A 21,712-nucleotide genomic window follows, 5' to 3' on the forward strand; every position below is an offset into this window, starting at 1 on the left:
ATCTGGCTAGTCAGCTGATCCCTGATAGGCCACTCCTACTCTGATGATGCATCTTCTACCACAGACACATTACACTCCATATGATGCAATACTGATGGCATTATACAGCCTTGAATCAGTCAGCAGGCAGGTTGAGGAAGTGTTTCTATAATCGCTGAAATAATAATCCTCATTGTTTGATTAATGGCTGTCTCTAAAATGATATCTGACCTTTTTATTGTCTGACTGTCAAGTGGTGTTAAAATTAGTCAGTGTACTCTTTATCAAAGGGACATGCTATTTAAGAAGTAGAAGCATCTCAGATTTTATCCTGCTGTAAATCAGTGTGGGGGAGAGAACTATATTCCCCACTATAAACCTATTGAATGATTTGTTAATATCATTCAGCAAGGTGAACTCCCTGCCCTGTAGTAGAGGTGTTGTACCAGACCAGGCAGATATGAACAGAGAGCTGGTCGCATACAGAGGCAGCAGCAGTAGCAACACTCGCCTGCATTCAGATGCTACTCAGTGCTGGAGTAGGGAGCCAGTCTCCATGGCAACCTCACAGAAGGATGTACTGTTGGGAGAAGGGGAGGGTGAGCCAAGGAGAGAGAGGAGGGGCGAAAGCAGGTTGCTATTGACGAAACAGTTCAGAGGGAGGAGCATGCCTCTGACATTTCCCTTCCTCATTGGCTCGTGGCCCTCCCCAGGCCCCTCCCTCATTTGTGATACAACCTTGACTCACCACCAGGCAGCAACACATCCCTGCTGCATTACTGTGTTTTGGGCTGCGTTGCTTTTTGGGAAATATCTCTTTCTCTCTTTCCTCTCCTCTCCCTCCCATCCTTCCGCTCTGGTACCAGTGATAAAATGTGCTGTTCCACGTGGTCTCCTCATCATGGTAAACTCCTAGAGAACTCAGAGTATGTAATGAAAGGATGGGCAGGTGTTCTCGTGACCTCCGCAGCAGGACAGGAGAAGATGGTGACGCTCCTCTCAGCTGAAGGGGACTGAGTATGCAGAAATTTGTGGAGGCGGATTACTATGAGCTAGACTGGTACTATGAGGAATGCACAGATGGTAAGCCTGATCGGGACAGTTATCCAGCTACTTGTTATCTAACTGTGCTGTTATAGGGGCTATATGTGGGGAAGGGGAGGGAGGGAGGGAGGGAGGGAGGGGGGCTAGAGGGGATGATTTTGCTGGTAGGGTGGTTATAGACCATTGACTGTATAATGGTCTCTCTCTTCGCTCCAGTATGTATTGCGTCAGTCACATGAGGCTGGAACCACTGAGCCAGGGGCTGCTGTGTTGCTTCACTCTGCTCTGGTCTGTCTGATAACAGGTGCATTTAACTAAGTTTACCTCAGCCAAGGAGGTCATGGCTGTAGGACGAGGCTGTAGCTAATTCTCTTACTATCATTTGGTTGTGTTGGATGTGATATCAGCTTCTGTTGGTTGTAACCAGGGTGAATTAGGAGCAACAGAAACCGTGGCACCACAAAACAAGGCTGCTATGTAAATGTAGCAACGAAGGGGAATGACAAGGTGGTTTTGCAAAGAGTGGACTGACTACCCATGGAGCTTTAGTATTGCCCTGCCATTGTGTGTGTATGTGACAGAGAGAATGGGAGTAGAGGGATGTATAGCAGTCCTATAGATCTGTACAGTCAGAATAACAGTCCTATAGATCTGTACAGTCAGAATAACAGTCCTATAGATCTGTACAGTCAGAATAACAGTCCTATAGATCTGTACAGTCAGAATAACAGTCCTATAGATCTGTACAGTCAGAATAACAGTCCTATAGATCTGTACAGTCAGAATAATAGTCCTATAGATCTGTACAGTCAGAATAACAGTCCTATAGATCTGTACAGTCAGAATAACAGTCCTATAGATATGTACAGTCAGAATAACAGTCCTATAGATCTGTACAGTCAGAATAACAGTCCTATAGATATGTACAGTCAGAATAACAGTCCTATAGATCTGTACAGTCAGAATAACAGTCCTATAGATCTGAGTCCTGGAAAGTAGCATCACACAGCAATATAATATGGAAATGTTTTACAGCAGCTTCATCTAGCAGACTATAGCTATCCCTGTATCCCCTGATGCTTTCATTGAGCCATCCAACATGATCAGTGGCTCTATATATAGAACAACTGACTAGGCCTATACCCTTGGCTGAAGACGTTTCCATTGATGATGGTCATATATTATGAGACGAAGCCTGTTCTGTTGGATAAGATCTCTTTGGTAATGCTGTTATATATGATGTTATATATGATGTTCGAGGACTCATTTACTACAGTAGATTGTATTGTGAGGGCCTCATGACATTTTAATGTACACCTCCCCTACTACCGGTCTGCTCCAACAGTTATGACAAGTCTAAATGACATGGTTTTATATTCACATGGTTGATAAACACGCTGCAGTGCTGTACTGTGGATATCTCTTTCCAACTATCCACAGGTCTCTAGAGATCTCATCCAACACCAGTAATGGCCTAGCCACTAGCCTGGTCCCATACACATTGTGTAGCCAACCTTCCTGTCGTTCATTATCACGCCAAACCACCGCTAGCAGAGCTGACAGAGACGGGGGCTCATAATGAAGCAGACAGTACATGGAAGGTTTGGAGGGGAGGTTGTGCTGTGAAGACTGGGACTCATAATGAAGCAGACAGTACATGGAAGGTTTGGAGGTGAGGTTGTGCTGTGAAGACTGGGACTCATAATGAAGCAGACAGTACATGGAAGGTTTGGAGGGGAGGTTGTGCTGTGGAGACGGGGGCTCATAATGAAGCAGACAGTACATGGAAGGTTTGGAGGGGAGGTTGTGCTGTGGAGACTGGGGCTCATAATGAAGCAGACAGTACATGGAAGGTTTGGAGGGGAGGTTGTGCTGTGGAGACTGGGGCTCATAATGAAGCAGACAGTACATGGAAGCAGGGGAAGGTTTGGAGGGGAGGTTGTGCTGTGGAGACTGGGGCTCATAATCAAATCAAATCAAATGTATTTATATAGCCCTTCTTACATCAGCTGATATCTCAAAGTGCTGTACAGAAACCCAGCCTAAAACCCCAAACAGCAAGCAATGCAGGTGTAGAAGCACGGTGGCTAGGAAAAACTCCCTAGAAAGGCCAGAACCTAGGAAGAAACCTAGAGCGGAACCAGGCTATGAGGGGTGGCCAGTCCTCTTCTGGCTGTGCCGGGTGGAGATTATAACAGAACATGGCCAAGATGTTCAAATGTTCATAAATGACTAGCATGCTCAAATAATAATAATCACAGTTGTCGAGGGTGCAACAAGTCAGCACCTCAAGAGTAAATGTCAGTTAGCTTTTCATAGCCGATCATTGAGAGTATCTCTACCGCTCCTGCTGTCTCTAGAGAGTTGAAAACAGCAGGTCTGGGACAGGTAGCACGTCCGGTGAACAGGTCAGGGTTCCATAGCCGCAGGCAGAACAGTTGAAACTGGAGCAGCAGCACGGCCAGGTGGACTGGGGACAGCAAGTAGTCATCATGTCAGGTAGTCCTGAGGCATGGTCCTAGGGCTCAGGTCCTCCGAGAGAGAGAAAGAAAGAGAGAATTAGAGAGAGCATACTTAAATTCACACAGGACACCGGATAAGACAGGAGAAATACTCCCGATATAACAGACTGACCCTAGCCCCCCGACACATAAACTACTGCAGCATAAATACTGGAGGCTGAGACAGGAGGGGTCAGGAGACACTGTGGCCCCATCCGACAATACCCCCGGACAGGGCCAAACAGGAAGGATATAACCCCACCCACTTTGCCAAAGCACAGCCCCCACACCACTAGAGGGATATCTTCAACCACCAACTTACCATCCTGAGACAAGGCTGAGTATAGCCCACAAAGATCTCCACCATGGCACAACCCAAGGGGGGGCGCCAACCCAGACAGGAAGACCACGTCAGTGACTCAACCCACTGAAGTGACGCACCCCTCCTAGGGACGGCATGGAAGAACACCAATAAGCCAGTGACTCAGCCCCTGTAATAGGGTTAGAGGCAGAGAATCCCAGTGGAGAGAGGGGAACCGGACAGGCAGAGACAGCAAGGGCGGTTCGTTGCTCCAGAGCCTTTCCGTTCACCTTCACACTCCTGGGCCAGACTACACTCAATCGTAGGACCCACTGAAGAGATGAGTCTTCAGTAAAGACTTAACCTCTTGGGGCTAGGTGGGACGCTAGCGTGCCACCCGTGGTGCACTCCATCAACAGCAGGTGCATTTCAAGAGCGGCAAATTTGAATCCAAATAAATGTCAAAATTCACATTTTTCAAAAATACAACTATTTTACACCATTTGAAAGATAAACATCTCCTTAATCTAACCACGTTTTACGATTTCAAAAAGGTTTTACGGCGAAAGCATAAATTTAGAGTATGTTAGGACAGTACATTTACAAGAGTTGTGTGTAATGTTTTGTCAAGTCAAAGACAGGGTCACCAAAACCATAAAACCAGCTAAAATGATGCACTAACCTTTTACAATCTCCATCAGATGACACTCCTAGGACATTATGTTAGACAATGCATGCATTTTTAGTTCTATCAAGTTCATATTTATATCCAAAAACAGCGTTTTACTATGGCATTGATGTTGAGGAAATCGTTTCCCTCCAATAACCGGCAGTCAAGTCAGCGTCACAAATTAAATAATTAAAATTAGAAAACATTGGTAAAATATTATATTGTCATTTAAAGAATTATAGATTTACATCTCTTGAACGCAATCAACTTGCCAGATTTAAAAATAACCTTACTGGGAAATCACACTTTGCAATAATCTGAGCACTGCGCCCAGAAAAATACGCGTTGCGATACAGACTAGACGTCATGTTGGGGAGATCTAAAATCGAAAATACTATGTAAATAATCCATTACCTTTGATTCTCTTCATCAGATGTCACTTCCAGGTATCACAGGTCCATAACGAATGTAGTTTTGTTCAAAAAAGCTCATCATTTATGTCCAAAAATCTCCGTCTCGTTAGCATATGATGTAAGCCAGCCGGACTTCTCGTCATGAACGAGGGGAAAAAATATATTTCCGTTCGTTCAAACATGTCAAACGTTGTATAGCATAAATCATTAGGGCCTTTTTTAACCAGAACATGAATAATATTCAAGGTGGACGAATGCATACTCTTTTATAACGTATTGGAACGAGGGTACCCAACATGAACTCGCGCGCCAGGTGTCTAATGGGACATCATCGTTCCATGGCTCTTGTTCGGTCAGATCTCCCTCCAGAAGACTCAAAACACTTTGTAAAGGCTGGTGACATCTAGTGGAAGCAATAGGAAGTGCCAAAATATTCCTAAGCCCCTGTGTTTTTCAATGGGATAGGTTTAAAGTCAATACAACACATCAGGTATCCACTTCCTGTCAGAAAATGTCTCAGGGTTTTGCCTGCCAAATGAGTTCTGTTATACTCACAGACACCATTCAAACAGTTTTAGAAACTTTAGAGTGTTTTCTATCCATATATAATAAGTATATGCATATTCTAGTTACTGGGTAGGATTAGTAACCAGATTAAATCGGGTACATTTTTTTTATCCAGACGAGCAAATGCTGCCCCCTAGCCCCAACAGGTTAAAGGTTGAGACAGAGTCTGCATCTCTCACATGGGTAGGCAGACTATTCCATAAAAATGGAGCTCTATAGGAGAAAGCCCTGCCTCCAGCTGATTGCTTAGAAATTCTAGGGACAATTAGGAGGCCTGCGTCTTGTGACCGTAGCGTACGTGTAGGTATGTACGGCAGGACCAAATCGGAAAGATAGGTAGGAGCAAGCCCATGTAATGCTTTGTAGGTTAGCAGTAAAACCTTGAAATCAGCCCTTGCCTTAACAGGAAGCCAGTGTAGGGAGGCTAACACTGGAGTAATATGATCACATTTTTGGGTTCTAGTCAGGATTCTAGCAGCCATATTTAGCACTAACTGAAGTTTATTTAGTGCTTTATCCGGGTAGCCGGAAAGTAGAGCATTGCAGTAGGCCAACCTAGAAGTAACAAAAGCATGGATTGATTTTTCTGCATCATTTGTGGACAGAAAGTCTCTGATTTTTGCAATGTTACGTAGATGGAAAAAAGCTGCTCTTGAAACAGTCTTGATATGTTCTTCAAAAGAGAGATCATATTCCAGAGTAACGCCGAGGTCCTTCAGTTTTATTTGAGACGACTGTACAACCATCAAGATTAATTGTCAGATTTAACAGAAGATCTCTGTTTCTTGGGACCTAGAACAAGCATCTCTGTTTTGTCCGAGTTTAAAAGTAGAAAGTTTGCAGCCATCCACTTCCTTATGTCTGAAACACAGGCTTCTAGCGAGGGCAGTTTTGGGGCTTCACCATGTTTCATTGAAATGTACAGCTGTGTGTCATCCACATAGCAGTGAAATTTAACATTATGTTTTCGAATGACATCCCCAAGAGGTAAAATATATAGTGAAAACAATAGTGGTCATAAAACGGAACCTTGAGGAACACCGAAATTTACAGTTGATTTGTCAGAGGACAAACCATTCACAGAGACAAACTGATATCTTTCCGACAGATAAGATCTATACCAGGCCAGAACTTGTCCGTGTAGACCAATTTGGGTTTCCAATCTCTCCAAAAGAATGTGGTGATCGATGGTATCAAAAGCAGCACTAAGATCTAGGAGCACGAGGACAGATGCAGAGCCTCGGTCTGACATCATTAAAAGGTAATTTACCACCTTCACAAGTGCAGTCTCAGTGCTATGATGGGGTCTAAAACCAGACTGAAGCATTTCGTATACATTGTTTGTCTTCAGGAAGGCAGTGACTTGCTGCGCAACAGCTTTTTGTAAAATGTTTGAGAGGAATGGAAGATTCGATATAGGCCGATTTAGTTCAAAAAAAAATTCTGGGTCAAGGTTTGGCTTTTTCAAGAGAGGCTTTATTACTGCCACTTTTAGTGAGTTTGGTACACATCCGGTGGATAGAGAACTGTTTATTATGTTCAATATAGGAGGGCCAAGCACAGGAAGCAGCTCTTTCAGTAGTTTAGTTGGAATAGGGTCCAGTATGCAGCTTGAAGGTTTAGAGGCCATAATTATTTTCATCATTGTGTCAAGAGATATAGTACTCAAACACTTTAGTGTCTCCCTTGATCCTAGGTCCTGGCAGAGTTGTGCAGACTCAGGACAATGGAGCTTTGGAGGAATACGCAGATTTAAAGAGAAGTCCGTAATTTGCTTTCGAATGATCATTATCTTTTCCTCAAAGAAGTTCATGAATGTATTAATGCTGAAGTGAAAGCCATCCTCTCTTGGGGAATGCTGCTTTTTAGTTAGCTTTGCGACAGTATCAAAAAGAAATGTAGGATTGTTCTTATTTTCCTCAATTAAGTTGGAAAAATAGGATGATCGAGCAGCAGTGAGGGCTTTTCGATACTGCACGGTTCTGTCTGTCCAAGCTAGTCGGAAGACTTCCAGTTTGGTGTGGCGCCATTTCCGTTCCAATTTTCTGGAAGCTTGCTTCAGAGCTCGTGTATTTTCTGTATACCAGGGAGCTAGTTTCTTATGACAAATGTTTTTAGTTTTTAGGGCTGCAACTACATCTAGGGTATTGCGCAAAGTTAAATTGAGTTCCTCAGTTAGGTGGTCAACTGATTTTTGTCCTCTGATGTCCTTGGGTAGGCATAGGGAGTCTGGAAGGGCATCAAGGAATCTTTGGGTTGTCTGAGAATTTATAGCACGACTTTTGATGCTCTTTGGTTGGGGTCTGAGCAGATTATTTGTTGCGATTGCAAACGTAATAAAATGGTGGTCTGATGGTCCAGGATTATGAGGAAAAACATTAAGATCCACAACATTTATTCCACGGGACAAAACTAGCTCCAGAGTATGACTGTGGCAGTGAGTAGGTCCAGAGACGTTGGACAAAACCCACTGAGTCGATGATGGCCCCGAAAGCCTTTTGGAGTGGGTCTGTGGACTTTTCCATGTGAATATTAAAGTCACCAAAAATTAGAATATTATCTGCTGTGACTACAATGTCCAATAGGAATTCAGGGAACTCAGTGAGGAACACTGTATATGGCCCAGGAGGCCTGTAAACAGTAGCTATAAAAAGTGATTGAGTATGCTGCATAGATTTCATGACTAGAAGCTCAAAAGACGAAAACGTCGGGTTTTTTTTGTAAATTGAAATTTGCTATCGTAAATGTTAGCAACACCTCCGCCTTTGAGGGATGCACGGGGGATATGGTCACTAGTGTAACCAGGAGGTGAGGCCTCATTTAACCTCCCTGGGCAACGTGGGACGTTTGCGTCCCACCTAGTCAACATCCAGTGGAATCGCGTGGCGCGAAATACAAATACCTCAAAAATGCTATAACTTCAATTTCTCAAACATATGACTATTTTACACCATTTTAAAGACAAGACTCTCGTTAATCTAACCACATTGTCCGATTTCAAAAAGGCTTTACAGCGAAAGCAAAACATTTGATTATGTCAGGAGAGTACCCTGACAAAAATAATCACACAGCCATTTTCAAAGCAAGCATATATGTCACAAAAACCAAAACCACAGCTAAATGCAGCACTAACCTTTGATGATCTTCATCAGATGACACTCCTAGGACATTGTTATACAATACATGCATGTTTTGTTCAATCAAGTTCATATTTATATCAGAAAACAGCTTTTTACATTAGCATGTGATGTTCAGAACTAGCATACCCACCGCAAACTTCCGGTGAATTTACTAAATTACTCACGATTAACGTTCACAAAATACATAACAATTATTTTAAGAATTATAGATACAGAACTCCTTTATGCAATCGCGGTGTCAGATTTTAAAATAGCTTTTCGGCGAAAGCACATTTTGCAATATTCTGAGTACATAGCCCGGCTAACACGGCTAGCTAATTTGACACCCACCAAGTTTGGCCCTCACCAAACTCAGATTTACTATAAGAAAAATTGGATTACCTTTGCTGTTCTTCGTCAGAATGCACTCCCAGGACTTCTACTTCAACAACAAATGTTGTTTTGGTTCCAAATAATCCATAGTTATATTCAAATAGCTCCGTTTTGTTCGTGCGTTCAGGTCAGTAGTATCCGAAGGGTGACGCGTGAGCGCATTTCGTGACCAAAAAATTCAAAATATTCCATTCCCGTACTTCGAAGCATGTCAAACGCTGTTTAAAATCAATTTGTATGCTATTTTTCTCGTAAATTGCGATAATATTCCAACCGGGCGACGTTGTATTCATTCAAAGGCTGAAAGAAAAAAATGGAGAATTCACATGAACGCGCATCTCCAGTGTCACTGTTTTCAGCCTGACCACTCACAAAATCTCCTGCTGTTTTTCGTCCAGAGACAGGAGAGATGTCATTCCACTTTCTGGCGCCTTCTGAGAGCCAGTGGAAGCCTTAGAAAATGTCACGTTACAGCAGAGATGCTGTATTTTTGATAGAGATGCCACAGAAGGAGAAGAAATTGTCAGACAGGGCACTTCCTGTATGGAATCTTCTCAGGTTTTGGCCTGCCATATGAGTTCTGTTATACTCACAGACACCATTCAAACAGTTTTAGAAACTTTAGAGTGTTTCCTATCCAAATCTACTAATTATATGCATATTCTCGTTTCTGGGCAAGAGTAGTAACCAGTTTAAATTGGGTACGTTTTTTTATCCGTCCGTGCAAATACTGCCCCCTAGCCCCAACAGGTTAACACAGTAAATTCATCAGGCTTAAGCCATGTTTCAGTCAGGCCAATCACATTAAGATTATGATCAGTGATTAGTTCATTGACTATAACTGCGTTTGAAGTGAGGGATCTAACATTAAGTAGCCCTATTTTGAGATGTGAGGTATCACGATCTCTTTCAATAATGGCAGGAATGGAGGAGGTCTTTATTCTAGTGAGATTGCTAAGGCGAACACCGCCATGTTTAGTTTTGCCCAGCCTAGGTCGAGGCACAGACACGGTCTCAATGGGGATAGCTGAGCTGACTACACTGACTGTGCTAGTGGCAGACTCCACTAAGCTGGCAGGCTGGCTAACAGCCTGCTGCCTGGCCTGCACCCTATTTCATTGTGGAGCTAGAGGAGTTAGAGCCCTGTCTATATTCGTAGATAAGATGAGAGCACCCCTCCAGCTAGGATGGAGTCCGTCACTCCTCAACAGGCCAGGCTTGGTCCTGTTTGTGGGTGAGTCCCAGAAAGAGGGCCAATTATCTACAAATTCTATCTTTTGGGAGGGGCAGAAAACAGTTTTCAACCAGCGATTGAGTTGTGAGACTCTGCTGTAGAACTCATCACTCCCCCTAACTGGGAGGGGGCCAGAGACAATTACTCGATGCCGACACATCTTTCTAGCTGATTTACACGCTAAAGCTATGTTGCGCTTGGTGACCTCTGACTGTTTCATCCTAACATCGTTGGTGCCGACGTGGATAACAATATCTCTATACTCTCTACACTCGCCAGTTTTAGCTTTAGCCAGCACCATCTTCAGATTAGCCTTAACGTCGGTAGCTCTGCCCCCTGGTAAACAGTGTATGATCACTGGATGATTCGTTTTAAGTCTAATACTGTGGGTAATGGAGTCGCCATAATGAAGCAGACAGTACATGGAAGGTTTGGAGGGGGAGGTTGTGCTGTGGAGACTGGGGCTCATAATGAAGCAGACAGTACATGGAAGGTTTGGAGCTGTGGAGACTGGGGCTCATAATGAAGCAGACAGTACATGGAAGGTTTGGAGGGGAGGTTGTGCTGTGGAGACTGGGGCTCATAATGAAGCAGACAGTACATGGAAGCAGGGGAAGGTATGGAGGGGAGGTTGTGTTGTGGAGACTGGGGCTCATAATGAAGCCGACAGTACATGGAAGCAGGGGAAGGTTTGGAGGGGAGGTTGGGCTGGGAGACTGGGGCTCATAATGAAGCAGACAGTACATGGAAGGTTTGGAGGGGAGGTTGTGCTGTGGAGACTGGGGCTCATAATGAAGCAGACAGTACATGGAAGTTTGGAGGGGAGGTTGTGTTGTGGAGACTGAGACTCATAATGAAGCAGACAGTACATGGAAGGTTTGGAGGGGAGGTTGTGCTGTGGAGACTGGGGCTCATAATGAAGCAGACAGTACATGGAAGCAGGGGAAGGTTTGGAGGGGAGGTTGTGTTGTGGAGACTGGGGCTCATAATGAAGCAGACAGTACATGGAAGATTTGGAGGGGAGGTTGTGCTGTGGAGACTGGGGCTCATAATGAAGCAGACAGTACATGGAAGCAGGGGAAGGTTTGGAGGGGATGTTGGGCTGTGGAGACTGGCAGCTCAGTGGGCTACAGCCAGAAGTAGGCTCCAGAAGGCCAGGGGCAGCCAGAGACAGTCTGGCCAGGCTCAGAGCTGCCTGGATGGGCCTAGCTCCATGATCACATGGCTGGGAGTCTGGCAGGGACACAGCCCTGGGTGATGCTCAGAATATTGATCACTTAGGCAGTGGGGAGGGCATGGACCATGTACATCTCCCCACTGGAGCGGGGATGGAAGGCTGCCAGCCAAACTCTGCCAGCCTTCCCTCCCCTCTTCCTACAATACCCCTCTCCTCCTCCCTCTCCGCTACCCTCCTCCATCTCCACCCTGCTCACAAAGCCCAGGGCTTACAGTTCTATTGGCCTGGGAGGGGGAGTTGGAGGGAGGTGAGAGGGGCTTGTCCTCCTCCAGTCTCTCCATGCTGGGAACTTTACCAGTGCACACAAAAAGGGCCTCTGAGGCAGACAGGGAGGCTGTGAGGTGGGGGTTGTTTTGGGGAGTTAGCCACAAGCTATTGTGGATGCTGTATTGTTTCAATAGGAATGTGTGGTTACATTCAGTATGCCCACACTACCATACAGTACTGCCCAGGATATTACCAGAAGTTAAATGAGATGAATGAAAATGATTTGGACATGGGATAATTGAAGTAAACATGTTTAATTGGAGAGTTATGCGAAATATTTGGTGACGGTGTTCTAGGTTCTATTTATGGGATCACGGTTGTTTTTTGTCAACCGTTTTTATCAGCCGTTATGGGCATAAGGATGTTTTTATCAGCCGTTATGGGCATAAGGATGTTTTTATCAGCCGGTATGGGCATAACGATGTTTTTATCAGCCGGTATGGGCATAACGATGTTTTTATCAGCCGGTATGGGCATAACGATGTTTTTATCAGCCGGTATGGGCATAACGATGTTTTTATCAGCCGGTATGGGCATAACGATGTTTTTATCAGCCGGTATGGGCATAACGATGTTTTTATCAGCCGGTATGGGCATAACGATGTTTTTATCAGCCGGTATGGGCATAACGATGTTTTTATCAGCCGGTATGGGCATAACGATGTTTTTATCAGCCGGTATGGGCATAACGATGTTTTTATCAGCCGGTATGGGCATAACGATGTTTTTATCAGCCGTTACGGGCATAACGATGTTTTTATCAGCCGTTATGGACATAACGATGTTTTTGTCACAAGTTAACTGACTAACCATCCATAGTTGTTTGTCTTGCCGTTTACATTTGTCACTGGAATGTTGATGATTTGTTTACTGTTGCATTGCTCTCAATGTGACTAGTTTGATAAAGCCAGTGCGTGTCGATTGATTAGAATTGTGGTCTAATGTGTAACATTGAATGTCATGTTATTTTCTATAGGGTGGAATAACCCATACTGGATTAGAAACTAGATGGCTTCTCTATTTCCACATGCTAAACTAGTATCATTTACTGTATCTGTGACCAACAGCTGCATATCGGTGTTCCCATGAAATCCATAGATTAAGGCCTAATTTGTTTATTTAAATTGACTGATTTACCTTATAAACTGTTGCATGTTGCATTTATATTTTTGTTCAGTATACATACTCTTCTTCCTGTATGCTATTTCATCAAGCGCGGTATTTCCTAATGGTTCCTGTTCTGTTATTTGGCTCTCAGTATGTAGCTTCTGCTTTGAATAAGTATCCATGTGCAAATTGTGTCACCTGTGGATTTGACTGTGGTGAGGCAGGCTGGGGCCCCACCCTTACAACAGGTGTATGTGTCTTGTGGTGTGCTCCGCCTTGCACTGTTTCCATGGAGAGTCTGGTGGAAGATACCATTTCAACGCTTGAAAAGGGGGGTGAGCAAATACTAATTTAGACTTGATAGGGATAAAACTTTAACTTATTATATGGTTATATTAGTCCTTGTCACATAGCTGACATTTTGAATTGACTCCATGCTCTAATCTAAAGATTCAAAGTCCTGTCAGTCTGAGAATAGTTTAGTGCCACTCCCCTGCTCTGGTTCCACAGTGGGCTGTCTTCTAGTCATGGACAATAGAGGGAGAGAGAGCAGGAGGAGGGAGTGTCTGACTGGGTGACAGACGTGCCTTGCTGTCCTCACACAAACACACACACACTGACTTAGACACACACACTCTCTCGCTGACTGAGACTGACTGTCTCACACACACACACACACTTAGACATGGCTTTGGACTTGAGACAGCTGGGCTCTGCTGGGCCCCACTAGCCTAGTGTTGGTGTTAGCATGTCACTGCTCTGTCACAGCACCCCAGAGGACAGCTTGGAGTATGTCTGTTCACCTGACCACTGTGATGAGGAGGAGGAGAGGGAGGAGGATGAAGAGCAGCGCACTCTGCAAGAAGGTATACTAACTGGAGTTCTGGGAGCTTTGCTGCTCCTCTCATTCACATAGTGGTTTTGAACCACATTGTTAGACTGCTGTCTCTCTCTCCTGCTCCCTGTGTGTTCTCCTGCTCCATGTGTACAACACTGATGGGTTTTAAATATTTGTCAAAGGTTTTCAGGGCTGTAGGTCATGTGAATTTGTATTATACCAGGATAACTAGTGAGGACATTTAGTACGTTGTTTGTATTCAGAGTAAACATGGAATTCTCCCTTCTGATCGCATCAACAGAACAGGCAGGTCATCAGACTTCTGATATTATCAATAGAACAGGCAGGCCATCAGACTTCTGATGGCATCAACAGAACAGGCAGGTCATCAGACTTCTGATGGCATCAACAGAACAGGCAGGTCATCAGACTTCTGATAGCATCAACAGAACAGGCAGGTCATCAGACTTCTGATAGCATCAACAGACAGGCAGCCAGCAGGTCATCAGACTTCTGATAGCATCAACAGAACAAGCAGCCAGCAGGTCATCAGACTTCTGATAGCATCAACAGACAGGCAGCCAGCAGGTCTTCAGACTTCTGATAGCATCAACAGAACAGGCAGGTCATCAGACTTCTGATAGCATCAACAGAACAGGCAGGTCATCAGACTTCTGATAGCATCAACAGAACAGGCAGGTCATCAGACTTCTGATAGCATCAACAGACAGGCAGCCGGCAGGTCATCAGACTTCAACAGAACAGGCAGCCGGCAGGTCTTCAGACTTCTGATGTTATCAACAGAACAGAACAGGCAGCCGGCAGTTCTTCAGGCTTCTGATGGCATCAACAGAACAGGTAGCCGGCAGGTCTTCAGGCCTCTGATATTATCAACAGAACAGAACAGGCAGCGGGCAGTTCTTCAGGCTTCTGATGGCATCAACAGAACAGGTAGCCGGCAGGTCTTCAGGCTTCTCATATTATCAACAGAACAGGCAGGTCATCAGACTTCTGATATTATCAACAGAACAGAACAGGCAGCCGGCAGGTCATAAGACTTCAACAGAACAGGCAGCCGGCAGGTCTTCAGACTTCTGATGTTATCAACAGAACAGAACAGGCAGCCGACAGGTCATCAGACTTCTGATAGCATCAACAGAACAGGCAGCCGGCAGGTCATCAGACTTCTGATGGCATCAACAGAACAGGTAGCCGGGAGGTCTTCAGGCTAGAGGTCGGCCGATTAATCGGAATGGCCGATTAATTAGGGCCGATTTCAAGTTTTCATAACAATCAGAAATCGGTAGTTTTGGACGCAGATTTGGCCAATTTATTTGTTATTTTATATAACAAATATATAAACTACCGATTTCTGATTGTTATGAAATATATATATATATATATATATTTTTTTTTATTATTATTATTATTTGTTTTTTTATAGACCTTTATTTAACTAGGCAAGTCAGTTAAGAACACATTCTTATTTTCAATGACGGCCTAGGAACGGTGGGTTAACTGCCTTGTTCAGGGGCAGAACGATAGATTTTTACCTTGTCAGCTCGGGGATTCAATCTTGCAACCTTACGGTTAACTAGTCCAATGCTCTAACCACCTGCTTTACATTGCACTCCACGAGGAGCCTGCCTGTTACGCGAATGCAGTAAGAAGCCAAGGTAAGTTGCTAGCTAGCATTAAACTTGTCTTATAAAAAACAATCAATCAATCATAATCACTAGTTAACTACACATGGTTGATGATATTACTAGTTTATCTAGCCTGTCCTGAGTTGCATATAATCGCTTAGGTACACGTTACTCCAACCATAAACATCAATGCCTTTCTTAAAATCAATACACAAGTATATATTTTTAAACCTGCATATTTAGTTAATATTGCCTGCTGACATGAATTTCTTTTAACTAGGGAAAATGTGTCACTTCTCTTGCAACAGAGTCAGGGTATATGCAGCAGTTTGGGCCGCCTGGCTCGTTGTGAACTGTGAAGACTATTTCTTCCTAACAAAGACAGCCGACTTCGCCAAACGGGGGATGATTTCACAAAAGCGCATTTGAGAAAAAAGCACAATCGTTGCAGGAATGTACCTAACCATAAACATCAATGCCTTTCTTAAAATCAATACACAGAAGTATATATTTTTAAACCTGCATATTTAGCTAAAAGAAATCCAGGTTAGCAGGCAATATTAACCAGGTGAAATTGTGTCACTTCTCTTCCGTTCATTGCACGCAGAGTCAGGGTATATGCAACAGTTTGGGCCGCCTGGCTCGTTGCGAACTAATTTGCCAGAATTTTACGTAATTATAACATAACATTGAAGGTTGTGCAATGTAACAGGAATATTTAGACTTAGGGATGCCACCCGTTAGATAAAATACAGAACGGTTCCGTATTTCACTGACAGGAAAAACGTTTTGTTTTCGAGATGATAGTTTCCGGATTCGACCATATTAATGACCTAAGGCTCGTATTTCTGTGTGTTATTATGTTATAATTAAGTCTATGATTTGATAGAGCAGTCTGACTGAGCGATGGTAGGCAGCAGCAGGCTCGTAAGCGTTCATTCAAACAGCACTTTTGTGAGTTTGCCAGCAGCCCTTCGCAATGCATTGCGCTGTTTGACTTCAACCCTGTCAACTCCCAAGATTAGGCTGGTGTAACCGATGTAAAATGGCTAGCTAGGTGCGTGCTAATAGCGTTTCAAACGTCACTCGCTCTGAGACTTGGAGTAGTTTTTCCCCTTGCTCTACATGGGTAACGCTGCTTCGAGGGTGCCTGTTGTCGATGTGTTCCTGGTTCGAGCCCAGGTAGGAGCGAGGAGAGGGACGGAAGCTATACTGTTACACTGGCAATACTAAAGTGCCTATAAGAACATCCAATAGTCAAAGGTATATGAAATACAAATTGTATAGAGAGAAGTAGTCCTATAAATCCTATAATAACTACAACCTAAAACTTCTTACCTGGGAATTTTGAAGACTCATGTTAAAAGGAACCACCAGCTTTCATATGTTCTCATGTTCTGAGCAAGGAACTTGAACGTTAGCTTTTTTACATGGCACATACTGCACTTTTACTTTCTTCTCCAACACTTTGTTTTTGCATTATTTAAACCAAATTGAACATGTTTCATTATTTATTTGAGGCTAAATTGATTTTATTGATGTATTATATTAAGTTAAAATAAGTGTTCATTCAGTATTGTTGTAATTGTCATTATTACAAATAAATAAAAACATCGGCCGATTACTCGGTATCGGCTGTTTTTGGTCCTCCAATAATCGGCATCGGCGGCGTTGAAAAATCATAATCGGTCGACCTCTACTTCAGGCTTCTGATATTATCAACAGAACAGAACAGGCAGCCGGCAGGTCATCAGACTTCTGATGTATACTACTGCTGTTATTTAACACCGTGGGAGCAGAGGGAAGCTGTCTCCTATACCCTACCCAGTAACTATAGCAGCTGTCTACCTATACCCTACCCAGTAACTCTAGCAGCTGTCTGCCTATACCCTACCCAGTAACTATAGCAGCTGTCTACCTATACCCTACCCAGTAACTCTAGCAGCTGTCTGCCTATACCCTACCCAGTAACTATAGCAGCTGTCTACCTATAGCCTACCCAGTAACTATAGCAGCTGTCTGCCTATACCCTACCCAGTAACTATAGCAGCTGTCTACCTATAGCCTACCCAGTAACTATAGCAGCTGTCTGCCTATACCCTACCCAGTAACTCTAGCAGCTGTCTGCCTATACTCTACCCAGTAACTAGAGGCTGTTTCCTATACCCTACCCAGTAACTAGAGGTTGTTTCCTATACCCTACCCAGTAACTAGAGGCTGTCTCCTATACCCTACCCAGTAACTAGAGGTTGTCTCCTATACCCTACCCAGTAACTATAGCAGCTGTCTGCCTATACCCTACCCAGTAACTATAGTAGTTGTTTCCTATACCCTACCCAGTAACTATAGCAGCTGTCTACCTATACCCTACCCAGTAACTATAGCAGCTGTCTGCCTATACCCTACCCAGTAACTATAGCAGCTGTCTACCTATACCCTACCCAGTAACTATAGCAGCTGTCTGCCTATACCCTACCCAGTAACTATAGCAGCTGTCTACCTATACCCTACCCAGTAACTATAGCAGCTGTCTACCTATACCCTACCCAGTAACTATAGCAGCTGTCTGCCTATACCCTACCCAGTAACTAGAGGTTGTCTCCTATACCCTACCCAGTAACTATAGCAGCTGTTTACCTATACCCTACCCAGTAACTATAGTAGTTGTTTCCTATACCCTACCCAGTAACTATAGCAGTTGTTTCCTATACCCTACCCAGTAACTATAGTAGTTGTTTCCTATACCCTACCCAGTAACTATAGCAGCTGTTTACCTATACCCTACCCAGTAACTATAGTAGTTGTCTACCTATACCCTACCCAGTAACTATAGCAGATGTCTGCCTATACCCTACCCAGTAACTATAGTAGTTGTCTACCTATACCCTACCCAGTAACTATAGCAGATGTCTGCCTATACCCTACCCAGTAACTATAGCAGATGTCTGCCTATACCCTACCCAGTAACTATAGCAGATGTCTGCCTATACCCTACCCAGTAACTATAGTAGTTGTTTCCTATACCCTACCCAGTAACTATAGCAGCTGTCTACCTATACCCTACCAGCCTGTGTTTGCTGCCTTACAGACACCTGTCTGAGATTACAACTATACCAGGCCTGGCCTATACCCTACCAGCCTGTGTTTGCTGCCCTACAGACACCTGTCTGAGATTACAACTATACCAGGCCTGGCCTATACCCTACCAGCCTGTGTTTGCTGCCCTACAGACACCTGTCTGAGATTACAACTATACCAGGCCTGGCCTATACCCTACCAGCCTGTGTTTGCTGCCCTACAGACACCTGTCTGAGATTACAACTATACCAGGCCTGGCCTATACCCTACCAGCCTGTGTTTGCTGCCCTACGACACCTGTCTGAGATTAGAACTATACCAGGCCTGGCCTATACCCTACCAGCCTGTGTTTGCTGCCCTACAGACACCTGTCTGAGATTACAACTATACCAGGCCTGGCCTATACCCTACCAGCCTGTGTTTGCTGCCCTACTGACACCTGTCTGAGATTACAACTATACCAGGCCTGGCCTATACCCTACCAGCCTGTGTTTGCTGCCCTACTGACACCTGTCTGAGATTACAACTATACCAGGCCTGGCCTATACCCTACCAGCCTGTGTTTGTTGCCCTACAGACACCTGTCTGAGATTACAACTATACCAGGCCTGGCCTATACCCTACCAGCCTGTGTTTGCTGCCCTACAGACACCTGTCTGAGATTACAACTATACCAGGCCTGGCCTATACCCTACCAGCCTGTGTTTGCTGCCCTACTGACACCTGTCTGAGATTACAACTATACCAGGCCTGGCCTATACCCTACCAGCCTGTGTTTGCTGCCCTACTGACACCTGTCTGAGATTAGAACTATACCAGGCCTGGCCTATACCCTACCAGCCTGTGTTTGCTGCCCTACAGACACCTGTCTGAGATTACAACTATACCAGGCCTGGCCTATACCCTACCAGCCTGTGTTTGCTGCCCTACTGACACCTAGCTGAGATAAATAGATAAATAGCCTCATTGTCAAAATCCCAAAGTATCCCTTTAACCCCAAAGAAAGAACACACAGGAGCTGTCTGAAGAAACAAGTTTCCCTTTTGTCAACATCCACAAGGTCAGTTAGGAGTAACCACATTGAAGTTGGACTGTGTTGTTCCTACCTTTGTGTTGCCTCTGGCGTCTTGGGAACCTGCTATGACGTGCTCATTAGTAGATAACAAACTGTTGGCTGGAGAGATGAAGAGAGAGAAGTGGAAAGGGCAGGAGTGAGTTCCAGGTTTCTTATTAGAATATGCCTTTAGATCACAGTTGAAGTTCAACAATCATTTTAATATACAGTATAGCTTTTTCTTTTACCAAGTTCTTCGTTGTTTTATATATATTTTTGTTATGTTACAGCTTGTTCTGAAATGAATTAACTGTTTTTATTTATATATATATTAAATAAATAAATAAATATTTAAAAAGCAGTTTAAGCCTCCCGAGTGGCGCAGCAATCGAAGTCACTGCATTGTGGTGCTAGAGGCATCACTACAGGATTTGGCGGGACGGCTTTACTTGGCTCATCGTGCTCTAGCGACTCCTTGTGGCGGGCCGGGCTCCTGCAGGCTGACTGAGGTCGTCAGTTGAACGGTGTTTCCTCCGACACATTGGTGCGGCTGGCTTCTGGGCTAAGCAGGAGGGTATTAAGAAGCTCGGTTTGGCGGGTCATGTTTTGGAGGACATATGACTTGACCTTTGTCCCCCCCTAGCCAGTTGGGGAGTTGTAGCGATGAGACAAGATCGAAAAAGGGGGTAGAAATAGGCTCAGGGTTGAGTGCTATATTTAGTCATGTTTTGGCAGTGGCAGTGCATCAGCTGGGAATAGCATAGCATTGTATTAACAGAGAATGACACTGCAGCTTGGCAATGTGCTGTTATCAGCTCAGCTGGGGTGGGGTTGAGGTGAGGTCAGAGTCCAAACCATCTCACTTCCTCCGTCTCAATAGTCTTTCCTGGATCCCTCATCTCCTCTCCTGTCATCTCTCCGATTTCTCAAAACCTCAGAGGGAAACCTTACAAACATGTTTCCTCTCCTCGAATCCTTTCCTGGATTACCTCTGGCGATTTGAGAAAGCCATGAGGTGAGGAGGGGATGAGAGGACACAAGGAAACAAGGAATCAAGGAAACAGTATTGAGACAGAGCCAGTGTGTCAGTGTACCTGATAACTACAACTTGCTTAAGGTCTCTGAGGTCATCAGGCAGGGCTGTGTGATGTGTAAAGTAGGTGGCCCTCTGATAACTCTGTCTGCCCCAGCTGTCTAGCAGTCAGTACATACATACATACATACATACAGTACATGGCTGCACTCAGATATGGCCCAGCTGTTAACTGTTTGTTCTCTCTCTACAGCTGTTAACTGTTTTCTCCTCTCTGTTCTCTCTCTACAGCTGTTAACTGTTTCTCCTCTCTGTTGTCTCTCTACAGCTGTTAACTGTTTCTCCTCTCTGTTGTCTCTCTACAGCTGTTAACTGTGTTTCTCCTCTCTGTTCTCTCTCTACAGCTGTTAACTGTTTCTCCTCTCTGTTCTCTCTCTACAGCTGTTAACTGTGTTTCTCCTCTCTGTTGTCTCTCTACAGCTGTTAACTGTTTCTCCTCTCTGTTGTCTCTCTACAGCTGTTAACTGTTTCTCCTCTCTGTTGTCTCTCTACAGCTGTTAACTGTTTCTCCTCTCTGTTGTCTCTCTACAGCTGTTAACTGTGTTTCTCCTCTCTGTTCTCTCTCTACAGCTGTTAACTGTTTCTCCTCTCTGTTGTCTCTCTACAGCTGTTAACTGTTTCTCCTCTCTGTTGTCTCTCTACAGCTGTTAACTGTTTCTCCTCTCTGTTCTCTCTCTACAGCTGTTAACTGTGTCTCCTCTCTGTTGTCTCTACAGCTGTTAACTGTTTCTCCTCTCTGTTCTCTCTACAGCTGTTAACTGTTTCTCCTCTCTGTTCTCTCTCTACAGCTGTTAACTGTTTCTCCTCTCTGTTTCTCTCTACAGCTGTTAACTGTTTCTCCTCTCTGTTGTCTCTCTACAGCTGTTAACTGTGTTTCTCCTCTCTGTTCTCTCTCTACAGCTGTTAACTGTGTTTCTCCTCTCTGTTCTCTCTCTACAGCTGTTAACTGTGTTTCTCCTCTCTGTTGTCTCTCTACAGCTGTTAACTGTTTCTCCTCTCTGTTGTCTCTCTACAGCTGTTAACTGTTTCTCCTCTCTGTTGTCTCTCTACAGCTGTTAACTGTTTCTCCTCTCTGTTGTCTCTCTACAGCTGTTAACTGTGTTTCTCCTCTCTGTTCTCTCTCTACAGCTGTTAACTGTTTCTCCTCTCTGTTCTCTCTCTACAGCTGTTA

The 21,712-nt window shown here is 44.3% G+C and overlaps 1 protein-coding gene across 9 annotated transcripts in view; it reads left to right on the forward strand.

Annotated features, from left to right (window-relative positions):
• Positions 1-21,712, forward strand: part of LOC106591343 (trafficking kinesin-binding protein 1) — a 92,942-nt gene that overhangs the window by 43,094 nt on the left and 28,136 nt on the right. The window contains exon 1 of one of the 9 annotated variants that reach the window (XM_082959976.1): positions 764-1,062. The exons of 6 other annotated variants lie outside the window; for them this stretch is intronic. In XM_082959976.1, coding sequence (XP_082816102.1) covers positions 999-1,062 — 64 coding nt within the window. In that variant the 5' untranslated portion in view covers positions 764-998. Of the gene's footprint in view, positions 1-763; positions 1,063-13,403; positions 13,699-21,712 lie in introns of those variants that run through there. 2 more of the 9 variants (XM_082959981.1, XM_082959969.1) reach the window with 2 other exon arrangements.

Source organism: Salmo salar, chromosome 02, assembly GCF_965601325.2.
Source record: "Salmo salar chromosome 02, fSalSal1, whole genome shotgun sequence".
Classification (NCBI taxonomy): Eukaryota; Metazoa; Chordata; class Actinopteri; order Salmoniformes; family Salmonidae; genus Salmo; species Salmo salar.